This window comes from Notamacropus eugenii, chromosome 6, assembly GCF_028372415.1.
Source record: "Notamacropus eugenii isolate mMacEug1 chromosome 6, mMacEug1.pri_v2, whole genome shotgun sequence".
NCBI lineage: Eukaryota > Metazoa > Chordata > Mammalia > Diprotodontia > Macropodidae > Notamacropus > Notamacropus eugenii.
The window spans coordinates 3,286,074-3,307,049 of NC_092877.1; the positions used below are offsets into that span (position 1 = coordinate 3,286,074).

Genomic DNA, 20,976 nt, shown 5'->3' on the forward strand with positions numbered 1-20,976 from the left:
GCTGCGTAACCAGCCTGTTGTCAGGCATCAGCTCCCAGGACGAGCAGTGCCCAGCTCGCCCGGCTTGCCCAGCGTGCAACAGTTGCTAATCACTTGTTTCCATGCGGAGCGCTCTTCCCTGTGGAAACAATGTTGCTATGTTGACAGAAGGATGCTCGGGCCAACCGCAGAGGCCTGGCCGTGAAGAACGGGGCTTCTGTATTAACAACTTGGGGAGGGGCTGGGCGCTGCTCACCTGCCATAGGGCGGCAGGGCCCCTAGGGACCCCCCTGGGTGGGGGAGGGGCCCCTCTCGGACCGTGCGCCCCGTAGGAAGGGCCGGGCAGCCTCAGTTCCCTCATGTGCTAAAGGAGCGGACCGAGGCAGAGGGCGTCCGAGGCCCCCGTGGGCTCCCGTGGGCTCCCGTGGGCCCCCGTGGGCCGTGGCGTCGGACACGTGCAGGAAGCCTCGGCACTCAATGCCTCGCGGTCCGCTGGAGGAAGCCAACACCCAACGTCGCCCCGGCAGACGCCAACGGAGCCCGACTTCTCGCTCCCGCTTTCCTCTGGGTCAGCGCCCGGGCACACGGGGCACACGGGGCCCCCGGGAGGGCCCGGGCCCGGGCGCCAGGCCGGGGAGGGGCGGGGGGCCGCTACGGGCTGCTCGGAGCCTCGGTGAACGCACGGCGAGCCAACGAGCCGGGCCTCAGGCCGCCGCGCCCGCCCCCTCCATTCAAATCTCCCGGCGTGCCCCGCGCACGGCGGCCTGCCGCCGCCGCCCTCACCAATCCCAGCACGAGGGGGCGGGGCCCGGAGGACGCTCCCTTGGGTTCCCACGGCAACGGCGCGCGCGCCTGCGCCTTGTGCTTCCGGGCTCGCCGCGCCGTTGCCGGGCAATTCTGGGTGTTGGTTCGGGGTTCAGCGCTGGGGTCCGGGAGCCTCCGGTGCCAGGGGCGGAACCCGGGGTCTCCTGCACGAAGCCCTCGCAGAGCCTGGGCCACCCAAGGGCTAGGGCTGCGAGGGAGCTCAGAGAGCTTGCCCCATGTTACAGATGGGGAGACTGAGGCCCAGAGAGGGCCAGGGACTTGCCCAAGGTTACACAGGTAGTAAGTGGGGCAGCGTCGGGATTCGAACCCAGGGCCCCGGGTCCAGATTCCAGATGTGGGGTCTCGGTTTCAACCTGACTGCGTGCCCCCTTGATCCGGAGCCTCCTCCCATCCTCCCGCCCTTCCTGCTCCCCATCACGTGTATCCCCTCCTGCCCCCCGCCCCCCATCTCTTCCCTAGCGGTGAGGTGGGGAAATGGACTGGGGGCTCAGGGCTCTGGTGGGAGCGGGGCAGGCGCATGCTTTTCCTCCCCACCCACAGCCATGTTAGGGGGTGTCCCAGCCTTGCCGCATCCTGGGGCACCCCGTGTTTTCCTAAACTCAGAAGGAATGGGGGGTGAGGGGTGGCCAGAAAAGGGAGTCGTGGGTTCGGGTTGTCATGTGTCGGCACTGTAGCTCTTTTCATAACAAGGAGCTGCCTACTTGGAAGCTTGGGATGGAAGGCCGGATCCCCTGGCGTGACTAGTCTGGAGCTGGAGACAAGATACCATGTATCCAGTAAGAGCCAGGGAGGTCAAGCAGGTGAGTGCCCCCAGCCTTGGGACTGGAGTCCTGGCTGTGATGCGGCCGTCCTGTTTGTCCTTCCTTCTGGAGGAGGACGGTGACATCAGCCAACGATGACGTGACTTTGTGCTGCGGAGCCATCTGGGCCCATTTATCAGGACACCGAGAGATGGCTCCGGATGCAAAGGGAGACCACGGCCCTTTTAGGTTCTCACGTTGAGTGAGGTAATGCCCATTCAACGAATAGGCATCTTTAGAAAAAAGAGTCAAGGAGTAGCCTCTTTAATTAGAAAGAAAAGTGGGGGGGGGGCGCTCCAGAATCAATCTGGAAAGGGAAGACCCTCAGGGTTGCTGTTCCAGAGACAGTTTTTATTGACATTGCTCTAAGCCAGGAGAGCCCAAAGTACAGCCATTAAGTGGAGCTTGGGCAGGGACCTATGGTGGTCCAGTCTATGAGCTTCACAGTGAGTTGGGTTTAAGGTTTTGAGAAAGAAATACTACATGAACATCGGAGTCCAAAAAGCAGATCAGAGGAGGTTCCTGAAAAATATGAAGTGGTGTGTTCTAATCGACTGCCATGGGATTTTCTTGGCAAAGATACTGGCTCATTTTGCCATTTCCTTCTCCGATGGATTAAGGAAAACAGAGGTTAAGTGGCTTGCCCAGGTTCATACAGCTAGTAAGTGTCTGTGGTCAGATTTGAACTCAGATCTTCCTGACTCCAGGCCCAGCCCTCTATCCACCCAAGCTCTTTACAGACATTATTTAATCTTCACAACTACCCCAAGCAGTGCTGTGAACAATATTTACTATTATCATCTCCTCACCAGCTAAGGTCCTCTGCCTTTCCTAGATGGGAGGTGCTTACAATCATGAGTGAGAGCAGGGACCCCATCTTTTGACCCAGACTCTCTGTGTTCATTGCCCCGACTGCCTTAGTCGTACATAACTTCTTTAAACACTTGCCCTCATGAGAAGGAAACTGCCTGACCTAGGTGTCCTTTCCTTTCCTAGAATTTCAAAGATCCTTATGATGCCTTTATGAACCATCATCTTCAGTATTATGGATACTTCAAAGGTAGGAAATAAAGCTTGTCAGGGCTCATTGAGCAGAGCCTTCTCACCATCCCTAAGTGTTGTACACTGTCATTCATTCATTATATGCCCAAAAGGTGGCAGTCCCATCCAGCACCTAGAGAGAAAAGCATGGTCAAGGGAGCTGCCACAGGTTCTTACTCACAGATAAGGTTGAAAAGTGAAGACACACCTCCAAAAATTCAATTGAATTCAATTCAAACATTTGTTGAATTGCCCAATGCCTGCTGTTATGCCTGCTGATACGTAGGACAGTGGGGCTGCCAATAGCGCACCCTTTTTGTATTCAAAAATATAAATTCTTACAAATGTTCTTACATTTGAGTACCTTGCTTGTTAACAACTTTTGAGAAAATCCTACTAGCCATTAAAAGTTTGATAAGCTGGGACACAGGCTATACCAAATGCTCATTTCTAGAGGATATGAATGAGATGGGAATGAATGAGATAATGTGGTTGTGAGGATTAATATGGGAATAACAATTGCTTTCAGATATATTCTAGAATAATGTCACCTTTTCACTGGCCAGAGACTGGTTTGTTTATTGGTTGATTGACAGAGAGAAGAAAAAAGCACAGGAAAGTCAGGAGACCAAGTCTCCGGTCCAAGGTTTTCCATGAGCTCTTTGTGTCCTGTGGTTTCTCTGGGTTGGACCCGAGCATCTGGAAGATCTCCAAACTTCTCAATTGAAATCTCATGCACTTTAAGTGGGATACAGGATGACTTCTACGTTGTGAGCTTGAGGGTCTGGGAGGATGGTGTTGCTCTCAACAGCAATGGGGAAATTTAAAGTGCGGTAGGATTTAGAGGAAATGATAATTTTTGGACATGTTAAGTTTAAGATGTCTACTGGATATCCAGTCTGATAGACAGTTAGAGATGCGAGATTGGAGACCAGCAGAGGGATTGGGGAGAAATTGTCAGCGTAGAGATGGTAATTAAAGCTGCGGGAGATGATGAGCTCCCCCAGTGAGGTTTGGTATATAGGGACCAGAGAAGAGGGGCCAAGACAGAACCCTGTGGGATGCCTCTGGTTAGAGGGTATGTGACCTAAAGAAGGGGGCAGAGGATTGTCCAGTTCTGCCTGTCCTCTGTCTCAGACAGAGCCTTCCCCAGTAGTCCATCGATGTAGAAATGGAAGAGCCAAAAGGCCCTCCGGTCTGATCCCTTCACTTTACATATGAAGAAGCTCAGCCCCTGAAGAATGACACAGCTAGTAAATGTTTGAGGGAGACTTTGAACCCAGCTCTTTGTGACTCCAAGCCCAGTGTCCGGTGCACTATGCCATGCTCATTCCCACGGCAGCACCTTCATGCCATGGTGAGACTTTGGAGAAAGACTGTGCACACTACATACAGATACCCAAATACTCAGGTGGATTTGTGAGTGCGTGGAATGGTTGTGCTCTCCAGTGGTCATGCCCACACCTGCGCCCAGCCTGTGGAACTCTTGTTCAAGTTCTCCCATAAATTTGTCACAGTTGACCAACCTAACAAATTCGGCCTCCCTTGGTTTCCCCTTACACAGTGAAGATCTTGATGGAGTACATCCTCGCCAAGCAGTTGTCTTTTTCACTCACACCGTTAGCTAATGGCATGCTTTCCTCCTGTCCTCCGTCATTGTTCCCCATTTGCATTTCGGTTCCCAGTAGGTGCCCATCCATTGCCATCTGAGTAGTAGCTCTTTTCACTTTGTCAGAAACCTTAATATCCTATGACTCAGAGACGTAGGCTATCGTTGTTATTAGTATAATACCGTAATAACATTGTTATTCAAATGATGGGTTTTTGTCTCACAAAGAAATTTAAACTCAGTAAAAGAACTTGGTGATTTTTTCCATGTAAGCCAGCCTGATCTCCTCCTAGGATAGACTCTCCTCTTCTGGTCCCAAGGCACCCATCTGAAGTGGATGACGAGTCAGAAATCTCTTTTTGGTTATTTCCACTGCAAATTCTCCTCACCACCTGACCAAAGGGCTAGCTACTTCTGTTCACTAAATTAATCAAGGACTTCTTCCTTCTCTTAGTATTTTAGACTAAGGCAGTGATTAAGTATTGACAAGATTTTCTGTTTAGATGGGACCAAAGAATTAAGACTGAAGTACTGTCTTCCTATTATATTGTAACATGTAGTCTAAAGAGAGGATGGGAATATGGACAATAGACATTCTTGGTTTTCCAGCGTGAACAGTCAGGCCAGACTGTTTGAATAGATGTAGACGTCATCCAGGAGAGCACGCTCTGTTTGAAGCTATGTGAATCACCACAATGTTATCTGAAAACAGATATCTAGAGGACTTCACCGTCTATAGGGAATTCCTCCCTGTATATGTCCTCTCAAAAGTTCACCCCAAGGGCTCTTTGCAGTGTTGCTGGAGGCCTTCTTCCCTTTCTCCCAATATCAAGAGGATGCCAGAGCAGCACTCCAGACATCACCTGTGCTTTCTCACTCTCACCATGTGATCAGCCCATCTTTCTGTCATACTATTCCTTGATCACATCCTTACTCCTGTCCTCCTTCAGAACACCTCATTGCAGCATGCTTTCACCGCCGTGTACCTTCCTGTTGCTCTTTGGGTGATGCTAGTGTTGAGCAGCAGTATCCAAGGTCTTAGTACCTTATACCAACACCAGTAAAATGTTTGTATTGAAAAGATAGGCCTTGGCTATTATAGGGAACTTGGGGTGAGTACCAAGACTTCACTGCTGCCCAGAAGCAATCCAACCTGTTCTTCTCCTTCTCCTCTCTGACTCTAGGTCCAGTTCAGTGTCTCTCTGTATTGTCTGTACCAAATATACCCAAATATGAATGGGGAAAATCAGAAGCTGCTAAAAGAAAAACAAGAATTCCACGGGGTTTACCAGCAGTTTAGTTTGTCCATCTCTAAGAAGGCAGCGTTTAACTCCATCCAAAGTAAAATGTAATTTGTGACTCAGTAAGAAGACCAATGAAATTCAGTTTTATGCAGATAGTAACAATCCAAAGTGCTTTTATGATGCCCCAAAGGCTATTTATGGGCCAGAGATCTATAGTGCATCTCAACTACTCAGAGCCAATGGAACCACATTGATTAGTACGAGGACACAATCTTGGAGAGATGGACAGAACACTTCCATAGCATTTTTCAACAAACCTTCATTAACCATTGTTGAACCTTAGATTGAAGTCAGTCCCTCCCTAACTGACCTTCCAACAGAAGAGATTTTGAATGCCGTTAGGTTCCTCTCGTGTGGCAAAGTGCTTGATGCTGATTCTAGTCCAGCTGAAATTTAAAGACAGAGGGATCCAGTGCTTGTAGAAAAGCTGACTGAAATCTTCTGGGTTATATGGCAAAAGGAGGCTGTCCCCCAGAAGCTCAAGGACACCACCATTGTTCATCTCTATAAAAGAAAAAGAAATAGATTGTCCTGTGATAATCAAGGGGGGTGGGTTGGGGGGTGAGGGGTTGTCCTCTTTCTTAGACCTTGCTGGCAAGATTCTTGCCAGAGTCGTCCTTAATTGGCTGATCCTTCACCTGGAAGATGATCACCTACCAGAGAACCAGCGTGGCTTTAGAAAGGGCCAAGGAAAGGTGTATGTGGTGCTTGCTGCCGACAGCTCCAGGGTTGTCCAGGAGCAGCTAGAATCTTTATACCATGTTTGTCGATCTGACTGAAGCCTTTGTGAGGTCTTGTGGAAGATCATGGCAAAATCTGGTTACCCAGAGAAGTTTTTCAGTAAGTATCATATGCCAGTTTCCTAACAGCATGTTTGCATAGGTTGTAGATAACAGACAATGCACTTGTGCTTCTCCAGTGACCAATGGAGTGAAGCAGGGGTGTGTGCTTGGTCCCGTATTTTTTAGTATGACGTTTTCGGCATTGTTGTCAGATACCTTTCATCAAGGATGAAAATAACATCAGGGTGAGCTGCTGCACTGATGGTAAATTATTTAAGTTGAAAAGGCTACAAGCCAAGACTAGAGTGGAGGGAGAGTTGGTGTGCACTCAGTGCAGCCTCTGAGGCTGAGATACAACAGAGTATGGATTGATTCTCTGCTGCTTATACTAATTTTGTCCTAACAGTTAACAACAAGAAGACAGAGGTTCTCCCCCAGTCAACACCACACCATCTGTAAGTGGAACCATTGGTTACAGCAAATGGAGAAATTTTGAATACTGTGCATAAATTCGTTTACCTTGGCAGTATACCTTCCAGGGATGTAGACATAGATGATGAAGCTGACATACACATTTCCAGAGCTAACTCAGTGTTTGGGAGGCTTTGAAAGAAAATGTGGGAGAGAAGACGTATTAGGCTACCTATCAGCAGAAGGTTTCTAGAGCTGTTGTGCTGACTTCATTGTTGTATTCCTGTGAAACCTGGACAGTATACCAGCATCATGCCAGGAAACTGAATCACTTCCATTTGAATTGTCTTAGGAAGTCCTCGTTGGAATGCCAAATGTATATCTGTCTAAGGCACGTCTTCTTAAACTTTTTCCACCTGTGATCCCTTTTAAGGTTTAGGGAAGTGTTGGTTGGTATTGCTTGACCTAAGGGCATGAGAAATGCAAAATGTGAATGCTATGTATTCAGAACCAAGGCTGCAGGGAAGTTGCAGGATACAACACAGGCAAACACCTGAAACACCTCAGATTCATTCACACATTTGATTTTTCATTAATTTTGGGTTGTGTGTTCAGAAACCTTTTACCGTTGCCAAATTTTTCACAACCCTATATGGGGTCACGACCCACAGTTTAAGAAGTGCTGGTCTAAAGGACTATTATATAGAGAACTCACACAAGGCAAGAGCTCACCCAAAGGCCAGAAGAAGCATTAAGACACTTTCAAGGTCTCTCTGAAGAACTCTGAAATTGATTGTGAGACATGGGAGACACTGGCACAGGACCACTCAACAAGGCATGCCCGCAATCAAAGAAGGCACTATTCTCTATGGGCAAAACAATTGCAGTATCTCAAAAGAAATGTGAGATGCGCATATCTAGAGACATCCCAAATGCTCAGACAGACTATTTGTGCCTGACTTGTGTCAGAGCCTCTTGAGTTTGTGTTCAACATAGTGACGTCATTTTGGTCCTCTCCTAGTACAAAGAACAAGCACTAACCAGTGGTATCTGAGCTATAGACATTTTTCATCCGTATGGTCTTTCCTGTGTGGATGAGCAAGCCAAAATTCTTTGAATGACAATAGATTTCTAATAGAAGGTTCTGCAGTCACTTGAGATTTGATACAGTCAACACATTGTCTCTACAATGAGGAGCATTTGGAGGCCCTCACCTTCCTTGGATTCCTTGACCTTGGCCTTACGCTGGCCCTCTTCTATCACAGTGGTAGATACTTTTGTCAAATACACATCTCCCTGTTGTCTGCTTTGCCGTATGTTTATGATCAGAGAGTTATTAAGTAGAGATTTTTCTGTTGTTACATCTTTTGAGGTAATTTTAATGATCTTGCTGTACAAATGAGGAACTCTGTTGTAAAAGAGCCTGTAAAACAGCCTTTGATTCTACTGGGTAGGATTCTTTTGTATTAATGACCAGAGTGTCATCAAGCAAGTTATTTCTGCCAAAATCTTGTATACCGTTGACGTATGTAAGATGCCCTGTTGAAGGGGAGCCTTTAAGGCAGCATTTTGTTTTACCAAATCAAATGCTTTTTTGGAGTCCACAAACAGTGGGCACCATGGGATCTTACGTTCTCCATCTCTTTCAATTCTGTGATGTTTGTAAACATCTGGAATATCACATGAAATATCCCACCTTCATTCCTCACCAAGGATGTCCTTGATTAAGTAGCATTTTAAATGTTAGTGACTTAAAGCATTTTTTCATCTAGCTGTCAATGTTTTGCATTCATTCTGAAAACTTTTAACCACTTTATCTTTTGGGGAGTGGCTCTTACGTCTGATATATCTGTGTCACTCCTCCGTAGATCTTGCATATCAGATTTTTATCATACCTCTTTCACACAAAATTTTTTCCACTTGACTCCTTCTTAGACTAGTTATATTGATTTGATTGATTGAATAACTGTAAATAAACGGACTATATGCATTTAAGGATGCCCTCCAAAGGTTTAAAATGTTTCTCTATAAGTCTGTACTCTTAAAAATCTTTCTAGGCAAGTAAAATCAAATACAGTCTGGCCCGCCATCCTTTTATTCATTGGTGTGTGAGAAGACTTTTTCTCCACCTGTGACCCTCTGACCCCAGGTTGACCTTAGCCATCTCCTCTGCTTCTGGCTTCTGCACTTCACCCTCAGCCCCCAATTTTGAGTGGTTTTGTCTGAAAAGAGTAAAATCTGGGGAGGGGCCTCCTAGAGCTTCAAGTTTTTTTAATAGGGGGTTTCCTATTTGGTGGTGTCTAACAGACCATGGAGATGGGAAAGACATTTGGCCTGAGAGAAAGGGGGAAGGAGAAGCAAGCAGGAGACAGTAAGGAAAAGGAGGAAGAAAGGCTGGGGATAGAAAGAAGAGGGGGAGAGGGAGGGTTGGACAGAAAAGACAGGTGGGGAGACAGAGATTTCCTGTGAATCATTTTCTTTCTACCTGTGGAAAGACATAACTACCGACCAATTCGGTATTGTATCTTGATTTGTTCTGTAGTCCGCTATAGGTCTCTAGGGATGGGCTTACGGACTCAGGACTTTGCCCTTTCTCAGCCAGCTTTCATCAGTTACTTACTGTAAGGAAAAACATCCTATTTAGTGTGATCCCAGTATAGAACAGGCTGCTTTCAGAAGTGCTGAGCTCCCTGGCATCATGAAGACTGGCACAAACAGTTCTGAATGACCATTTTTAACTTCAGCAAATCCTTTTAAATGTCTCCTGTGTGTAGAGCATTATATTAGAATAAACATTGAGTGAAACACAATCTCTGTCCTCATCGAGTTTACAGTACAATATGTAGAGGAAAAGAGGGGAAAGGACTGAGCCACTATATCATGCCTACTGTGTGCCAGGCACGATGTTGGGCACTTCACAGATATCTCTGATGAGGGCTGGAAGGAGGGTGTGAGACCCCCACAGAGACCAGGGCCCAAGCACCTCATCATCTCCTTTGATCCTCACAATAACGGTGGGAGGTAGGTGAGGCTGTTATCCTCATCCACACCTCACGGTTGAGGCAGACACAGGTTAAGTGACTTGCTCTGGGTTTCCTTGCTAGTAAGTGTTAGAGGACTGGATTTGAACTCAGGTCTTCCTGACCTCAGGCCCAGCGCATGATCCACGGTGCCCCCCTAAAGAAATAACATATAGGCAGCTATCTATATAGGATCATAGAGCTAGAAGGGACCTCAGAGAGCATGCAGGCCTATCCCTCCCCAACACTGACTCCGTAGGTAGGCCAGGCCTTCAGAGCCAGGCGGCTCCTTGTCCCCGGTCTAGGAAGGAGTCAGACTTAGCTTCAGCAAGAGTAGAATACAATAGTTTGGGACAAAATCCCCCTCCCACATCTTCGACCCTTTTCCACAAGTCTGTCCTGAGCCCCAGGGCAAGCGGGCTCCAGGTTGGAGAGCTCATGGGACTCCTGGAAGGCCCCTGGCTGGAGGCCTCAAGGTGTTCCTCCTGGATATGAAGTCCTTTCTGTTTTCTGCTGGGCTCTTTGTAGAGCCTTGAAGCTGCGTCTGGCCCACCCTGGCCACTAATGCAGACAGTGCCGCCAGTTGGTCCAGGGGGGCTGCTGGAACTCTGATATGAAGTCCAGAATCTTCTGGACCCTTCAGAGTTCCCAAGGTCATGCTCCAGCCAAGATGCGGGCGGAGGGGCCTAGGTGCTGCTTCCCACTTCCTCCTCCTCCCTTGCAGTTCCTTCTTGGGTTTGGCTAGAATGTTCTCTCTCTAGTCATCAGCTCAGACTTCCTGCGTTCTGAAAGTGCTCCTGACTTTGTGCAAGCCCCAGAGGAAGTAACGAAGTCCGGGAGCCAATAGAAACAGACTTCTCATTGGACCTGCCTAGAGCGCGATCATCAGCATTATCTACAAGGGTTTACTGTGTGCCAGACCCTGGGGAGGCAGAGAAAGGCAAAACCCTGGGCCCTGCCCTCAGCTGAGATGTATTCTCATCTGATAAATGTATCAGGACATGGCATCTGGGGGGATGCCCCTGCCACTCTCCAGCAGCCAGGTGGCACAGAGGGTAGAGTGGACCTGGAATCAGGAGGACTCATCTCCTTGAGTTCAGATCTGCCCTCAGACACTTATTAGCCATGTGACCCTGGGCAAGTCACTTCACCTTGTTTGCCTCAGTTTCCTCACCTGTAAAATGAACTGGAAAGGGAAATGACAAATGTATCTTTGCCAAGAAAACCCCAAATGGGGTCACAGAGTCAGACATTATTGAAAACAACTGAACAGTTGCCACTCTTTTTTTTAAATCTTGAACAGGTTTTCCTGTTCATTTTCTTTTTTCTTTGTAACATTTTTAAATTAAGTTATTTTATTTGTTTTCAGTGTTCTACAATCACTTCCACATATCTTAGATTTTTTCCCTCCTTTCCCCTGTTGACCTTAAAACTTAGTTAGAGAGAAAAGGCAATAGGCCAAATGCATACATTTTATGATTTAATTAATTAATTGATCAATTCCCTATTAAAGACAACGGTAACATAATGCAGTATGGAGCCAGAAATGTTCTGGCTACCCAGTGCAGAAATCTTCTGGCCTATATACATTTTGCCGTGAGAAAGGAGCTCTCCTAGTTGAACAAATCATAAATTTAGAAAGACAAGACAATTAACAAAGTAATGTTGGTCAGGCCTTGGGATTCCAGCTGGGTAAACATGTGTCTCGGTGATAAAGAAGGAAATCCCACCACTAGTGAGTGGCAGGCTTCCTGCCCTAAACAGATAACTGACATAGGAAAGGGTAAACAAAGTGCAATAGAAATTACGACCTAAGATGTCTGTGTTTTCTTTACCATTAACATAAGATATGGAAAATGTCCCATTATTCAAGACAGTGTCCCAGGTCAAAGGTCTCTCAAGGAATGCAGAGTCGGCCCTGGCTGGCCTTGTTGACAAAGGAGAGAAACTCTCTGAGTTTGCTTCAGAGAGAACAAAGAGATTATTCCAAAATTTTATATTTAACGTTATCACCCCTCTTTCCCCCCTCCCTCCCCACTCCCTCCTAGGGACAGCATACAATTTTACATAGGTTCTCCACATACATTCCCATTAAGTACATTTTCACCTTAGTCATGCTACATTGAAGAATTAAAATGAATGGAAGAAATCATAATACAAAATAAAACATATTACAAAAGAAAATGGTTTGCTTCATTCTGTGATCAAATTCCAAAGTTCTTTCTCTGGATGTGGAAGGCATTTTGCCTCAAAAGTCCATTGGAAATTTTTTAGGTCCTTGCATTGCAGTGAAGTACTAAGTCTACCAGAAAAATTCATCACACACTGTGGTTGTTGCTGTGCACAAAGTTCTCCTTCTGCTCAGCATCAGTTCATGTAAGTCTTTCCAGGCCTCTCTGAACTGGTGCCACTCTTAAAACAGATAAGCACAGATGTCAAGTGAGTGGCCCAAGATCACAAAGGTAGTAAATGAGGCAGGATTTGAACCCAGGTTTGCTGATTACAGAGCCAGTGTTCTCTGTGCTCTCCCACATTGCCTCTCTACTGATAGATGCATAACAAATACATAAGAGAGTTTCAAACTAAATTTGTTGTTGTTCAGTTGTGTCTGACTCTGTGACCCCTTGGCAAGGAGACAGGAGTGCTCTGCCATTTCCTTCTTCAGCTTATTTTACAGATGAGGAAACTGAGACAAACTGGGTGAAATGACTTGCCCAGGGTCACACAGCCAGCTGCCCAAACCAAATGTTATTCAATCAATTATAATAGCCAATATTGTTTCTATATGGAACTCCAGTGGCTCCCAGTTACCTCCAGAGTCAAATATAAAATCCTGTTAGTCTTTTAAAGACCTTCATTAGCTGGCCACATGCTACCTTTCTAGTCTTCTTACACCTTACACCCCTCCACATACTCTGTGATCCAGCGATCCAGGCCTGTTTGCTCCTCCTCACCCATGTCAGTGTCTCGTGGCACCTGTGCATGTTCACTGGCTGGCCATGCCCATGTCTAGAACGTTCTTCCTCCTCTTCCCCCCACCTCTTGGCATCTGCCAGAAGCCTTTCCCTCAAGCTTGGTGCTTCCTTCTCAGGTTATCCCCACCTTTACCTGTCCATATCTTGTTGCACACAGCTGTCTGCGCATGGCATCCTGCCCATCGACCTGTGGGCTTCTAGAGAACTGGGACTGTGTTTGGCTTTTCTTTGTATCCCCAACACTTACACAGTGCCTGGCTTTCAGTAGGCACTTAATAATGCATGCTGACTTGGCTATTCAGGGTGGGAAGGAAGGGTTGTCTTTGGCTGAAGGAATCAAATAAGTTTCCCTAAAGGACTTGGCAACTGAGGAAAAGCCAAACCAAAGAAAGATTTCCCTGTACATCGTAGGACAGGAAAAAGACTGCATGTGAAATAACAACTATAAATCTCTGTCCTGAATAGCTAGCTATCTACACCCTTATGTATGTGTATATATGTGTGTATTGTGTCTCTTACCTATCTACCTACCTGTGGAATTTCATGTTATCTTCCAAGCTGTCCTCCTGTCTGTAATTCCTCTGGTCTTTCTGTGTCTTCTGTGCATTAAAAAAAAATACTTAAATTCTCTTTCTTTTTCCTTTGAGGGCAGGAGGCATTCCTGTGCCAACTCTCCCTCTTTCTTACCTTTCTTCCTATGAAAAAAAAAAGAAAAAGAAAAGCCTTTGTAACAAACATGCAATCAAAAAACAAATTCCAGCATTGTCTCTAGTTGAAAATGTGTGAAAATTCTGCACCTGAAGTTCATCTGCTCTCCTTCAGGAGGGGAGCAGTGTGCGTCATCACCAGTGCTCGGGACTGGGCTTAGCTGTTGATTAGTCAGAATTCTTAAGCTTTTCAGAGTTGTTTTTCTTTACAATATTGTTGTTACTGTAGACATTTCTTGGTCTCTAACTTCACTCCGAGGTCTTCCTGGATTTTTCTGAAATGGTTTCTTGCATTATTTCTTACAATACAGTAATTTTTCATTATATTCATACCCATGATTTTTTTTATCCATTCTTCAGTTGAAGGTCACCCTCTTAGTTTTCAGTTCTTTGCTATTATAAAAAAAAAAAGCTACCATATTTTTATACATATGGATCCTTTCCCCTTTCCTTTGGTCTTTTTGGGGTATAAGCCTACTAGTGGTATTCTTGGGTCAGAGAATATATATACTTTAGTGATTTTGCTAAATTCCAAATTGCTTTCCAGAATGACAGTTCCAAAGAATGTACCAGGTCACAGCTTCACCGTTTTCTTGAAGCAACCTAGTTCCTCAGTAATTGTAATTTTCCATTTTTGTCATCTTTGTCAATTGGATGGTTGTGAGGTTGAAAGTCATAATTATTTTCATTTATATTTTGTTGATTATTAGTGATTTGGAGCATTTTTTTATATGGTTGTTAACAATTTGGATTTCTTCTTTTGAATGTGTGTGTGTGTGTGTGTATAGTCTGTGTGTGTGTATATATATATATATATATATATATATATACAAACATACATACACATATACACACATACATATATACACATGCCTATGATAAATATATGTAGATATACACATACATACCTATATATTTCCCCAATTAACTGTTTTCCTTCAAATTTTACCTGCATTGATTTTGTTTGTGCAAAATATGTTTAATTGTGGGCAATTAGAATCGTTCATTTTATCTTATGATTTTGTCTGTCCTCTGTTTAGTCACGGACCTATCCATAGTTGTAAAAGTCATTTTCTTCTTTGTTTCTTTATTATGTTAATGAGGTGACCTTTTATGTCTAAGTCATACATCTCTTTGGAGCTTATCTTGGTATTTGGTGTGAGATGCTGGTCTGTACCTAATTTCTACCAGGCTGCTTTTCAGTTTTCTCAGACATTTTTGTTAAATAGTGTAGATCCTTATTTCAAGATTTGGGGAGACTTATTGAACTTAATGGTACTATGCTTGTTTGCTTCCTTAGGTTGTGTACCTAATTTGTCCTATTAATCATCGGTGAGGTTTTAAGAGGCAGAGGTGGTAAGGGCATTTCATGTATATAGAACATAACAAGCAAAGGCTTAGAGGTGAGATCTGGATGGGGGGAATAAAGGAGTAGTCCAGTTTGGCTGGACTAGCATAGTACAGAGGAGTAGTGGGAGGCAAGCATAGAAAGGTAGAGGGGCATCATATTCTGGAAAGTCTTGAGTATGAGGCTAAGGAATTTGATCTTCCTTTGATAAATGATAGGGAGCCATTCAACTGTGTTAAGCAGAATATTGACATTCTCGGATCATTGGGGAAGGTAAGGCTAGCAGAAGTCTGAAGGATTTATTGAAGGGCCAAGGGATTAGGGACAGCAAGACCAGATAGATGGTCATCCCTATAGTCTGGATGAAACCCTGAATAATGAGGAAGGTAACATGGGGGAGAGAACAGAATGAACCATGAAGTCAGAACATTTAGGACTGACAACTAATCGGTTGGAGAAGGCAAGGTGAAAACGTCACAGAAAACAAGTTCTGAATATAGGCAATGGGGAGTGATGGTGCAGTTAACAAAACTGGAAAATTAAGGAGAACAGGTTTTGGGGAGGATTGTGTTCCATTTGGGACATGCTTAATTTTCAGTGTCAGTGGGACATTCCTGTAAGCAGTTTGCAGTGTTGGTCTTTAACACAGCAAGGTGGTTATGAGCTGTAGTTGTGGACTTAGTTCTCCTATGAGAGAGATGATAGTTGAAACCACAGGCAAGGTTGTGATCACCAGGGATCAAACTTTGGTCATGAAGAGGAAGAGAAGCCAGCCAAAGACACTGGGGGAGTTGTTCGAAGTGTGTTATCTCTGTGAAGAGAGCTCAAGGAAGGTGATTGAGAACAGGCCTTTAGATTTGGCTACAGGGAAATTCCACTGGGAGATTCAGGTGGAAGGATTCTGTATGGAATTGGATATTCTTTTCTACAGGGCTACAGACGTAGATTTCTGACTTATCTGCATGTAACTGCCCTTTGAGACGGCAGTTTTCATAGAATGATGGGTCCCAAAGCCAGAGAGTTTAAGAGATTTGGGGAGTGGGTGATATTGAGGAATTGGTGGAATCAGATTTGGCAGTGAAAAGGAAAGGTGGGATGATAAAGAGGTTCTTTATTTTAGGGTTGGAAAATCCATTTGTACCCAGATGAGAAGGAGCCAACAGGGTAAAGATTGAAGAACCGGGAGAGAGGGATTCACTACTGGAGCAAATCCCTGGAGGAAGTGAACTTAAAGCACTAATAGAAGAATTAACCTTGGCAAGGAACAGAAAGACTGAACCCATAGAAATTCAGAAGTAGGGAAGCACCTCTAGAATGGCCGCTGTTTCCTCAGTGAAGAGGAGGCTGGCTTCTTAGCTAGGGGCATGGCTATTGAGAGGAGTAAGAGTGGGGAGGGAGGTGAGGGAAGAGGAATTGCTGTGGGGAACGAGAGTAGGTACCACTTGTCAGGTAGATTGTAGAGAAAATTCAACGTTGGAGAAGTTAGACAATTTTGATCTCTGTGATCTCTAAGTCCCTATGGTTCTAGAATGACAGAGTGAGCCTCATTCTGTTTTTGTGACCCGTATTTTAATTTAATCCACTCCCTACAGGGCCATCATCAAAAATTAATTGAGGTTGATTGACCTTTAGATGTCAGCTCCCTTTTCTTCTGCCACATGATTCCATGAAGACTGCGATTGCAATTTGGAATGTTGGCAAGACTTTAATTCTACTGGTAACAATAGGAGGGCCATTTCCATCGTACTAAGCTTAAGTCTGTCATGTCATGAGTGTTTCAGCCCCCTTAATTAAACGTTTGCTTTTAGCTCAAGGTGATGGCTTACCAAATGCTACTAAACATCAGGATGCGTGGGAGAGGCCTCCTCAGTGCCTGTTCAACGGGAATCTCCGGAAAAGAAATGATTTGAATCAGGATACATTGCAAGAGGAGAAGCTAATATGTAAGTAGTAAGGAGTGAGTGAGCCAAAGCCTCTCTCAGCAGGTAGAGGGCCTCTGAACCATCCTTTGGGGCCTGCAGAACTGGCCTAAGGACCAGTTGCTCTTGCCGCTCCAGCAGTGGCCCTTATTGGGTTGTCATTGTCAAGAATTTGGGGAGCAGGGTTTACGAGAGGGCTGTTTATCTTTGTATCTCTCCCAGCCCTTCCACACAGAGAGGTGATGCCAGCTTCTTGAACACTATGTCAGTGTAACACTTATATTACAAATTACGAAGCAAACAATTTTCCATATTGACCATGTTCAAAAATATGTTTCTCATTCTACATATGAATTCATCTCTGTGTCTTAAGTCAGAATTGTTTTCTTGAGAATGTTATTATGATTGTATAAATTCCTTACCTGGGTTCCTTCACTTCAGACTACATCAGTTTGAGATTCAGGTCTTTCCAGTGTTCTCTGAAACCAGCCATTTTACCGTTTCTTATAGCAAAATAATATCCTAATTATATTCAGATACTACAGTTTATTCAGACCTCCCCACTCCATTCCATCTCCACTCAGCTGCTGAAGGGGACTTTTTCACATTTAAGGATTTTCACGACCTGGTCCCTGCCAGCATTTTTGGACGTCTTCTACTGTTCCCCTCCATTCAGCATGTGTTCCACCTTCACTGGTCTACTTTCTGTTCCATGTCCTCTCCCCCTTCACTTTAGCTCTCTCTGCCCTGGGCTTGGAGGGTTCTTCCTTCTCCCTTCTGACTCACATCTGTGCACTTCCTTCAAGACTTGGCCCAAATTCTACCTTCTACAGGAGGCCTTTCACTGTCCCCTGGCTTCTCATACCTTCCCCTCTGAGATTACCTCCTGTCTCTTCTGTATGTATCCACATGTTATGTACATGTTATTTTTCCCCATTAGAATGGGAGCTCTTAGGGGGCAGAGACTTTTTTGTCCTTTTTCATATCCCCACAGCCTAGCACAGTTCTTAGCACATATTCAGTTGTTTTTCAGTCGTGTCCAACTCTTCATGACCCCTATAAAGGATTTTCTTGGCAAAGATGTTGGAGTGGTTTGCCATTTCCTCCTCCAGCTCATTTTACAGATGAGGAAACTGAGGCAAACAGGATGAAGTCACTTGCCCAGGGTCACACAGCTAGTAAGTGTCTGAGGCTGGATTTGAACTCAGGTCTTTCTGACTGCAGGCTTGGTGTTCTATCCACTGCGCCACCTAGCTGCCCTGATAATGTGCTTGTGATTGATTAGCAGTTGATAAGGCCAGTGCTGGTCAACAGCCTGGAAATTCAACCTTGGAATTCAACTTGGAAAAAGAATTCCAGACAGGTTTGAAAGTAATAGCCATGCCAGACTAGTGAGCAAGAAGGAAAGACCCAAGGAGGGGAGCAGGACAGTGAAATGATCGCTTCATCATTGGCTCGTAGTTGTCTTTATCATTATTCTCCACCATTAGCCTGGGCAGTCACAATTTTACTGTACGTGAGCTGCATTTAGTTCAAAAAAGGGCAGGGGATGCTGGTTTAGAGCGGCTGTTGAATTAGATAACCTTTCTTTAACCCTTGAAAACTTGTTCAATTTGATTGTATCCTCTGTGCCAGGGAACTCATGTGCTTCCCCCACGACTGGGCTCGTGTCCCACATGGAGACAACCAATACATGGTTCTTCAAGCCTGGATCATCTTCATTTTCCCAAGACAGTAAGTTGAACAGTCTGGCTAGAAGAAAACTTGAACTTGAATTTATAATATTTAGATTCATTCAGGTAACTCCTAGTGGGGAGAAGAAGATGTGCATTAGTGTGAATAAGTTTTGCTGAAAGTATAAATGAGGTTATTGCTATCTTTTCTTATTTTGATTGGCCAGAAAGTCAGTTAGAAGGATTAGAAAAGAAGGCGGTCTGACCTCATGTCTGTAGACAGGGCACTTTCCTCCCAGTGACCCCTGCTGGCAGAAGGCGCTGGTATCATCACCCCCATTTTACAGAAGAGGAAGCTAAAACTCCAGGAAGCTGCCACCAGGCAGATTAGGGTAGAGACAGGATCTCACCCCAGGGCACCTGACATAGGAGAACAGGAAGAAGTAGAGAATGGCAGGGGTCACCAAAGATAGCGAGCATTGATGAGGGCTCACCTTAGGACCGCAGCATTCTAACACTTCAGAAGAGGAAACTGAGGCCCAGAGAGATTAAGTAACCTGCCTAAGGTCAAGCAGTTTTAGTAGAGATCCGAGGAGAGATTTGAACCTAAGATCTCTGACTCCAGAACCATTCTTCCTTCCACTGAACAGTACCTTGTTTATCTTTCATCTCTGCTTAGGCAGGAGAGGCAGTATACAATAGGATATGGCCTGTGTGACTTGTCCAGTGGGTAGCTATATTTTTAATGGCAGAAATTTTTAATATAGATTCTTTTTTAAATTAATAAGTTCTCTTTTTAAAAATTAACTAATTTAATTTTAATTTTCAACATTCATTTCCATAAGCTTTTGAATTTTACAATTTCCTCCCCCTCCCTCCCTTCCCCCTCCCCAAGACAGTGTGCAATCTGATAAAAGCTCTACATGTACATTCTTATTAAACATATTTTCACATCAGTCAAGTTGTAAAGAGGAATTAAAATGAATGGGAGAAGCCACAAGAAATAAAAAACAAAAACAAAGAGCAAATAGTCTGCTTCTCTCTGCATTCAGACTCCCAAGTGCTTTTCCAGGATGTGAACAGCATTTTCCATCATGAGTCTTTTGGAGTTGTCTTAGATCCTTGTATTGCTAAGAAGAGCTAAGTTTTTTGACAAAATACAACACCCCTTCCTATTAAAAACAAAACACTGGAGAACAATAGGAGTAAAGGGAACTTTCCATAAAATAATAAGCAGTATCTACCTAAAACCTTCAGCAAGCATTACATGCATTATATAAGCTAGATGCATTTCCAGTAAGATCAGGGGTGAAACAAGGATGTCCATTATCACCACTGTTATTCAATATGATACTAGAAATGTTAGCTGTAGCAGTTAGACAAGATAAACAAATTGAAGGAATAAGAAGAGGCAAAGAAGAAACTAAGTTATCACTCTTTGTAGATGATATGATGATATACTTAGAGAATCCTAGAGAATCAAGTAAAAAACTACTTGAAGTAATAAATAACTTTGGCAAAGTTGCAGGTTACAAAATAAACCCGCACAAATCTTCTGCGTTCATATATGTTAGCAACAAAGTCCAACAGCAAGAGATAGAAAGAGAAATCCCATTTAAAGCTAGGGTAGACACTATAAAATATTTGGAAGTTTACCTGCCAAAACAAACCCAATATGAACACAATTACAAGACACTTTTTGCACAAAAAAAGCCAGATCTAAGTAAGTGGAAAAACATCAGTTGCTCATGGGTAGGCCAAGCCAATATAATAAAAATGACAATTCTACCTAAATTAATTTACTTATTTAGTGCCATACCAATGAAACTATCAGATAATTATTTTCTAGAGCTGGATAAAATCATATCAAAATCCATCTGGAAGAACAAAAGGTCCAGAATATCAAAGAGACTAATGAAAAGAAATGCTAGGGAAGGTGGCTTAGCGCTACCAGATCTCAGACTGTATTATTAAGCAGCAATTATCAAAACCACTTGGTATTGGCTAAGAAACAGAAGGGTAGAGAAATGGAATCAGCTAAGTACTCAAGACACAGTAGGCAATGAATATAGCAATCTCCTGTTTGATAAACCCAAGGACCCCAGCTTCTGGGATAAGAACTCACTGTTTGACAATAATTGCTGGGAAAACTGGATAACAATGTGTTGGAAACTAGGCATAGACGCATGCCTGACACCCTACACAAGAATAAAGTCCAAATGGGTACGTGATCTAGGTATAAAGATTGATATCATGGGCAAACTGGAGGAGCAAGGGATAGTGTATTTATCAGATTTATGGAGAAGGGAAGAATTTTTGGCTAAAGAAGAGATAGAAAGCATTATGAAGTCCAAGATGGAAAATTTTGAATACATTAAACTGAAAAGTTTTTGTACAACCAAACCCAATGCAACCAAAATTTGGAGGGATGTAGTATGTTGGGGAAAAAAATTTTATAGCTAATCTTGAGGATAAAGGCCTCATTTCTAGAATATATAGAGAACTGAGTCAAATATACAACAATACAAGTCATTCCCCAGTTGGTAAATGGTCAAAGGATATGAACAGGCAATTTTCAGAGGA

General features: G+C 44.3%; 1 protein-coding gene across 16 annotated transcripts in view; it reads left to right on the forward strand.

The window, feature by feature from the left end:
* The first annotated feature begins 59 nt into the window (after positions 1-59).
* The window catches only part of AGBL2 (AGBL carboxypeptidase 2), a 73,492-nt gene continuing 52,575 nt past the window's right edge, over positions 60-20,976 (forward strand). For 8 of the 16 annotated variants that reach the window (XR_011968895.1, XM_072617528.1, XM_072617529.1 and 5 more), the window contains exons 1-5: positions 841-1,080; positions 1,495-1,604; positions 2,601-2,664; positions 16,610-16,744; positions 18,356-18,454. Coding sequence is in view for 15 of the 16 variants with exons in the window: in XM_072617528.1 (XP_072473629.1) it covers positions 1,572-1,604; positions 2,601-2,664; positions 16,610-16,744; positions 18,356-18,454 (331 nt within the window). In the remaining variant the exon portion in view is untranslated. Of the gene's footprint in view, positions 548-839; positions 1,084-1,478; positions 1,605-2,600; positions 2,665-16,609; positions 16,745-18,355; positions 18,455-20,976 lie in introns of those variants that run through there. The other 8 variants (XM_072617522.1, XM_072617527.1, XM_072617530.1 and 5 more) reach the window with 5 other exon arrangements.